The sequence below is a fragment of the Quercus suber genome, unplaced genomic scaffold (assembly GCF_002906115.3).
Source record: "Quercus suber isolate HL8 unplaced genomic scaffold, Cork oak 2.0 scaffold_151, whole genome shotgun sequence".
In the NCBI taxonomy this organism is placed as follows: Eukaryota; Viridiplantae; Streptophyta; class Magnoliopsida; order Fagales; family Fagaceae; genus Quercus; species Quercus suber.
In genome coordinates, this window is record NW_027069612.1 from 528730 (window position 1) to 536631 (window position 7902).

The 7902-nt window shown below is 38.7% G+C and overlaps 1 protein-coding gene and 1 non-coding gene across 2 annotated transcripts; one reads left to right on the top strand and one right to left on the bottom strand.

Annotated features, from left to right (window-relative positions):
* Positions 1–5773: 5773 nt before the first annotated feature.
* LOC136069094 (uncharacterized) lies at positions 5774–6654 on the bottom strand. The gene is made up of 2 exons (XM_065777213.1): positions 6405–6654; positions 5774–6261 (listed from the first exon to the last, which is right to left on the bottom strand). The coding sequence occupies exons 1-2, from the start codon at positions 6652–6654 to the stop codon at positions 5774–5776; spliced, it is 738 nt and encodes a 245-aa protein (XP_065633285.1).
* A 628-nt stretch (positions 6655–7282) lies between these two features.
* On the top strand, positions 7283–7389 carry LOC112013279 (small nucleolar RNA R71). The gene has a single exon (XR_002883068.2). It is a non-coding gene; the product is annotated as a small nucleolar RNA R71 (small nucleolar RNA).
* The last annotated feature ends 513 nt before the right edge of the window (positions 7390–7902 follow it).

Sequence of the window (7902 nt, forward strand, 5' to 3'; positions counted from 1 at the left end):
AATTGAACATAGCGGGTCTAGTGGTACTTTCATGTGGTAGAGGTTAGCATGGGTAGGTAGGATATCAGTGCATGCTCTCCAAAAAAAATTCTGGACCTTTGGTGGTACATTCAGCTTCCAAATCCTCTCCAAAACCTCTTCTCTTCCCTTACCATTGAGTGCTCGACCCCGCCTCAAGTGCAATTGAAAAGCCACCTAACAGGCTATTTTGACCGGGAATTGCTGGGCTCTATTTTCTTTCACAGAGTTTATCCCGTACCCATGTGTTGCTGAGTTGGATGTACAAAATATCATTTTGTGTGGCTTGCATGAAGGTGGCCTATATCAAAAGGCGATTCCATTGCATGGACTGGTGATGGATAAGGTCCGTACTTTTGTTGTGATGTCAGGGCTGGCTTGAATAGAGAAGGGTGTGGCAACCATTTGTTGCAACTAACTTCAACACTTTGCCCATTACCAATCTTCCACATAGGCCCTTCCTGAATTAAGTCCTTGTAGCTAGTAAGCTACGCCACACGAATGAGGGAATGTAGCCTAACTCAGCCTCCATGAATGAACACCAGGGAAATATCTGGCTTTGTACACCTAAAAGAAAAAGGAGTGAGATCCGATAACAAGCCACCAAACTTGCTTTGCTAGCATAGCAAGGTTGAAGGCATGAATGTCCCTAAACCTCAAACCTCCCTTATTTTTAGGTGTGATAGTCTATTCCAATTAATCCAATGGATCTTTTTTTCACTCCATGTTTGTCCCCACCAATATTTTACCAGTACTAAATTGATACCCTCACACGCCCTTCTTGGGATCTTGAAAATACTCATAGAGTATGTGGGGATTGCTTGGGCCACTGACTTGATCAAATTCTTACCCTTCGTTATGGTTTTTCCTTCACCCTATCACTTTTTGTTATCCTCTCCTGTAATTCCTTAAACTGCCACCTTTGACTTACCCCTAACCATAGGCAAACTGAGGTATTTTTCACAGTTATTCATGACTTGTGCCCCATCAAGTTCTGAATAACTTCTTTGTCTCTTCGGCTTGTATTTTGGCTAAAAAGAGAGTGGACTTCGACCTATTGATGGCTACCCTGAGCTCTCCTCATATTGTGTAAGGATATCAAGCAATTGGCGGCATTCTCCAATCTTTGCTTCACAAAACAACAGGCTTCATCTGCAAAGAGGAGATGAGAAATAAGTACTCCACCCCAACAAAAGTATATGCCCTTCAATCTATTTGTATCTGCTACCTTCCAGATCAAAAAGGACAACCCCTTAGCACAAAGCAAGAAGGATATGGAGATAAAGGGTCACCTTGCTTAATGTCCCGAGTTGGTGTGATGAAACCCTTGGATTCCCCATTGATGAGTATCGAATATGAGGCTGTTTGCACTATTTCCATAGCCAAATTCACCCATTGTTCTGGCAGCCCAATCTAGGGCTGTCCATCCAATCCAATGACCCGACCCACCCGAAGGTTCCAACCGGATCCGACCCAAAAACCGGCCGACCCGATCAAGTCACCGGTCAGCGCGGGTCATTTGTTCCAAAAACCGACTCCAACGGGTGGTCTTGGTTTTTCTCCCCAAAACCCGAAAAAACCCGATCCAACTGATGTTCTAAGAATTTCCAGCAAAAAATTCCCAGATTCTAGCAGAAATTTCCAGATTCCGGTAAGATTTTTCAAAATCTGGCGAGATTTTCCAGATTCTGGCCTCAAATTTCCAAATTTCAACTTCAAATTTTCAAATTCTGGCAACAAATTTTCATATTTCGGTGACTTATAAAGTAGATCTAGTGATATTTCTCCAAATCTAGTGAAATCTCACCGCATCTAGCAAGATCTCACCAAATCTGGTATGATCTCCGTCAGATTTAGCGTTTTTTAGCCTGAAATCAACTATTTTGGCCAAATTTTTCACCGTGGACGATTTTGACCGAACCGACCGTGTTTCCGGCGCAAAACCGACCGCACCGATCCGACTCCCTCACGTCGGCGGCGGGTCAGGATTTCTTCAACCCGATTCTATCGAGTCGGTCTCGATTGGGCACAAACCCGACCCGTGGACACCCCTAGCCCAATCTTCATCATGATCCACCTTAGAAATTCCCACTCCACTCTATCATAGGCCTTGCTTATATCCAATTTCATATATATATATATATATATATATATATATATTTTGGAGAAAGTTTCAACCTATGGCGTTTGCTCCTGATGATTGCTCTTTATCATCAGACTAAGACACCAATCAGTTTTGGTGTAGGTGATGATCGAACTCCAGATCTTTTATTCAACTATTAGAGATTTTACCAGTTGAGCCAATTAGAGCCCACCAATATGAATATTCTTGAGGATTTTTTTGACTCTATGAATATTCTTTAGGAAAGAAAGGTTAAAACTTAGTTGGTATGCCTTAGATTGGTGGGAACAAACATAAGGTTAAGAAAAACTTATTCATTGCCAATGATGAAAAAGATGCTTATGATCAAATATCATTGTTTTTAAAGTTGGACTGGACCGGCTGGTCACATCGAGTTAATCGGGAACCGGTCCAAGGACCGGTTCTATAAAAACCCAGTTCATCCATGTCATTATTTTGGTAAAAATTGATACAAATATGCCAGTGGCAGGATTTGAACCTACTTTCAACTAGTGAAATAACATGTCCAGCATGCAAACCATTGGGCCACGCACATGTTATTGGTTAGGATTGAAAAATTAATAAATATAAACCAATTTAAGTATCAAATATATTAAAAAATTAAATGACACATCACGGTTTGACCTTGGTTGAACCTTGGTCTGACCTTAAAAACCTTGAACCTCTCCATTTCCTAGTTCATTAAACGGCCTGGGTTTCAAAACCATGTCAAGTATTTCTCCTTGGATTATGGTGTAATTTTGTCATATATAAAGTAAGATTATTGGTCGAAAAGTTTAGACGAAGGAATTATAATAATGAACTCTACCTTCAACCATCAATTGAAGAAAATCTTGAAGTGGTTGAAAAAGATCAAGACTTGCAACAAGTTGTTGAATTAAAACTTGAAGATAATACTCTTCAAGAAGTTGACGAAGACATCAAAGAAAAGAAGATTGAGTTGATAGAGGAGAATGGTGGAAATCATGAGATGGAAATTATTACTTGGTTGTTTTGCTAAAGATGACTACACAATTTGTTGATTTTCTTGGATTAGAAAATTATGATTTTGACTTCAATCCTTTGTTAATTGATGTTGCAAATTAACAAATTGAAAGCCAATGAAAAGTATTTCAAGAGTACAAGTTTTAGAACCAGATCAAGTTATTGAAGTATCTTTTTATTTGGAGTGGAATATTTCAATTTCTATAGGAACACTCGAGGTCAAGTTTCATTCAAGTGGAAGGGTATAATCTAGGACAAGATGTGAGGTTAAATTTTATCATTTTTTAATTTTTGAATTTTTAGATAATTTTCATTTTTCAGTGTTAGGACATATGTGGTTCACTTGTTAAGAACATATGTCATTCTTTTATGTAATTGGCTAATCCTTTGACAAAACGTACTTTACTTGTAATTGGGTAGTTCTAGGTGTTTTTAATACTTCAAGAAACTGTGTTTCAAGATCAAGTGTTGAAGTCATCAAGTCTGTCAAAGAAACAAGCTGAAGAAGTGTAATTTCATTAAAGCTTGACAGCTATCTCGACAGCTAGCATGTGTTAAGGTTTAGAAAGCTGCTCAAGCCCGTGTGCTCGACACCTGCTCAACACCTCCTATCTGCCGAGGTTTAAGACAGATTTTTCTGTTATGTTTTCTTGGGATTCGTGTTTATGTGTTTGGCCCTTCTTTTCTCCTAACCCTAGACATATAAAGGATTGTTTTAAGGGCGGTCAAAGTGTACACAAGTTGCATAGCATTGAGCAAAGTCTGTTCAAGCAATTTGTAACCGGAGACAAAGTTTTGCCTTAGTTCATCTCTTCTGAAGAAGTTGCTGTGTATGTGCACCTTTAGGTTTTGTGACCAAGCATCTTCTTGATCTTCATCGTGGATGATCTGAAGAACTTTACAGTCAACAACTTTTTCTAGTTGGTGTTTGAAGTCGCGTACTGGGATCCGCGCATTGGTTAGTCACGTACTTGGGAGCCGTGCATCAAAAGGGAAAATTGTCACTACAGAACAAGTCCAATTGGGTATTGGGGTAAGGGTTCAACTGTAGTACCATTGTTCTTCAAAAAAGGTGGTTGTTTTACCATTGTTAATAGGTTATATTAGAATTATGTTCTTTTTTCTTCTTCTTCTTTTCTTTTTTTTTTTTTTTTTTTTTTTTGAGAATCAGAATTATGTTAAATGGAGCTAAATCTTCCTTAATCTTTGTTTTCAAATCGGATATGAGAAAAGTTAATTGGATATTCTTATCCTTCCTTTTTACAAACAGCCCTCATAGAATTAGACTTTAGTTTCTTCCGCATTAAAATTTTGTGAACCATCAACCACACAGCTATATCAATTGGGCTTCGAGTTACCGTACACCAGCCATTGTATGTTCAAATTTGGATAGTGCAGGCCTTGAGCAAGGAACGTACAAGAATTTTAAGATTGGATTTTCAGGGACCACATAAGCTATAGCTGTAATGAGTTTTAAGCAGCCTAGGACCGACTTAGACTTTCCAACCATGACTCGTAAGATGAATTCTGATTTGTTCAAGAAGTCCAGCCTATTAATAAGGTTACATAGTCTAGAGTCTACCTTTAAACCTTTTGTTCAATCATTAAACCTAAACATCGACAAGGCTAAGCCTGAGACTACTGAACGACCCCAAGCCCTTACCCATCAACAAAATAGAAGGTCTGTTTCGAGGGTTTAATGGTTTATGGCCTGGTCGGTTGGTTGCTGCCATAAGAAGCTTCCAATAAATGTGAATCAACAAATAGATGCACCTATAATTAAATCTACAGGTTTTAGAGATTCATTGTTGGATAGATTGTAATCCAAAAATATATTTAAATAAAAAATTTGGTAGTAATAGTTTCAATTTACTCAACTGGTAAAGTTTCTTAATATCAAATAAAAGATTTGGGGAAACTAATTGGTGTCTTAAGTCTGATGATAAAAAACAATCATCATGGAGTGAAACTCATAGATTGAATTTCTATCATATCTATTAAAAATATTCCTAACTAGTCCTAATTGATACGCTACCGTCGTAGTACTCTAATTTGACTAGAAAACCCTTAAAAACACCTAAAATTAAGGAAATAAAATCCTAAATGCTAAATGATAGGCCAAAAACGAATTGACCCTTGTAATAAATTAACCAATTAATTTAGCCAAGTGAATTAATTAAGTTAATTAACATGCAAAGCGTGGTAGCACAAACAAATCACAATAAACTAATTATGCAGCGAAAAATAAATAACACGGTGATTTGTTTACGAATGGGGAAAACTACGGCAAAAACCCCCGGGTGATTTTCAGATCACCACTCCAAATTCCACTATTATCACAACAAGCGGTTACAAGTAAAGGAATCTCAGTACCTTATACAACCTACAGTTGAACCCTTACCCCAATACCCAATTGGACTTGTTCTGTAGTGACAATTTTCCCTTTTGATGCACGGCTCCAAGTACGTGACTAACCAATGCGCGGATCCCAGTACGCGACTTCAAACACCAACTAGAAAGAGTTGTTGATTGTAAAGTTCTTCAGATCATCCACGATGAAGATCAAGAAGATGCTTGGTCACAAAACCTAAAGGTGCACATACACAGTGACCTCATCCTCTCCGACCCTCAAAACAGTTTTCTTTGCTGGACATCAATTAAGGTTCTCCCAGTCGCAAGGAAAGGTCGACCCAATATCAAAGGAGTCTCCTCGTCCTCATCCATATCAAGGACAATGAAGTCAACCGGGAAGATGAACTTGTCAACTTTTACTAATATATTCTCAATGACTCCTCTTGGATATTTAATGGATCTATCCGCCAATTGTAAAGAGATAGTAGTCGGTTTTACTTCTCCAAGACCTAATTTCCTGAAAACAGAGAGAGGCATTAGATTAATACTTGCCCCTAAATCACATAAAGCTCTATCAAAATAAGATTGTCCTATAGTGCAAGGGATAGTGAAACTCCCTGGATCTTTCAGTTTAGGTGGCAGCTTCTTTTGTAAGATTGCACTACTCTCCTCTGTCAGCATTACTGTTTCATGCTCCTCCAGTTTCCGCTTCTTTGATATAATATCCTTCAAAAATTTAGCATATTTAGGCATTTGTTCCAAAGCTTCAATGAGAGGAATATTAATGCAATTGCTTAAATATACTTAGAAATTTAGAAAACTGATCATCCACATTGTTTTTTCTTAATCTTTGCGGAAAAGGAATTGGTGGATCATAAATTGAAGGAGAATAAGTCTCAAAAGTAACTTTCCTGGATTTTTGTATTTGAAGCTCTTTCATTCTCCTTAGTTTTCTCAGCTTGCTCCATTTCTTTCATCTCTGACTCGACTTCCTTCATCTTTGACTCCTCATTATCCACAGGTTTATCTTGTTTGGCATTTGTTACTTTTGGCTCCTCATATGTTCGCCCACTTTTCAATGATATTGCCTTTACATGTTCTTTCAGATTGGTGACAGTGTTGCTTGGCAAAGTTCCTGCAGTCCTCTCTGTGAGCATGCTTGAGAGCTAACCGATTTGCACCTCAAGATTGTGGATTGAAGCTGAGTAGTTTTGGATCGCCACATCTGTCTTCTGCATGTACTGCATGAACATGTCCTCAAGTGTCGGCTTCTTCTCTTGCTGTGGAAACTTGCTGAGGTGGTTTAGCTTGCCCTTGGTTATTGCTCCATGAGAAGTTGGGGTGATTCCTCCATCCAGGATTGTACGTATTCGAGTATGGATTATTTTGACGTTGAAAATTTGACACGTAATTTGTCTGTCCATAACTCGATTGGGCAAAAGGATTTCCCACTTGGTAGTCGACACTTGAATGATTTCCTGCACAATGATCACAAACAACATTAGTTTGAATAGCATTAACATTCATTTTACCTAGTTGTTGAGACAAAGTTGCCATTTATGCTGCCAATGAGGTAATAGAATCAAGTTCTAAAACTCCAGCTGTCTTTCTTGGCATTGCTCTTTCTATAGGCCATTGATAGTTGTTGGATGCCAATTCTTCTAGAAGTTCATAAGCTGCCTCATGAGTTTAATCATTAAAGCTCCACCAGCTGCTGCATCAACCATAGACCTGTTTGTAGCTCCTAGACCATTGTAGAATGTTTGCACTTGAAGCCATGCTGGAAGGTCATGATGAGGACATCTTCGCAATAATTCTTTGTACCTCTCCCATGCTTCATATAATGATTCACCCTCAAATTGGATGAGCGTGGTGATATCATTCCTTAGCTTTGCTTCTTCGCGGAGGGAAATATTTTGCTAAAAATTTTTGTGCCAACTCCTCCCATGTAGTAATGATGCCAGGTGGCAAAGAATTCAACCAAACTTTTGCTTTATCCCTAAGTGAGAAGGGAAAAAGCCTTAGTCGAATCGCATCATTTGTCACTCCGTTATGTTTAAAAGTATCACAAATTTCCAAGAAATTTGCAATATGGACATTAGGATCCTCTTGTGACAGCCCCCGAACTGGACAGTCTGCTGTATCATCTGAATGATGGCCGGCTTGATCTCAAAATTATTGGCTTGTATGGCTGGCCTCCTTATGCTCGATGTAGCTCCATTTACCGAGGGCATAGCATAATCCCTTAACGCCTTTTGCTCTTGATCGGCCATCTTAGATAGAGATGTGTTGGCCTCTTTCTTCTTTTCCTTCTTGAGCTGACGTAAGGTTCTTTCAATTTCAGGATCAAAGATTGTATGGTCTAATGGTTTAGATCGGGGCATGCACTTCTACTTCCTGAAAAG

Bases quoted from the DNA above. Each gene is read 5' to 3' on its own strand.
- LOC136069094 (XM_065777213.1), bottom strand. From the start codon at position 6,654: ATGCTCACAGAGAGGACTGCAGGAACTTTGCCAAGCAACACTGTCACC. The intron at 6,262-6,404 runs GTTACTTTTGAG...CTCTCATTGAAG, and splicing joins AAATACAAAAATCCAGGAAA to CTTTGGAACAAATGCCTAAA.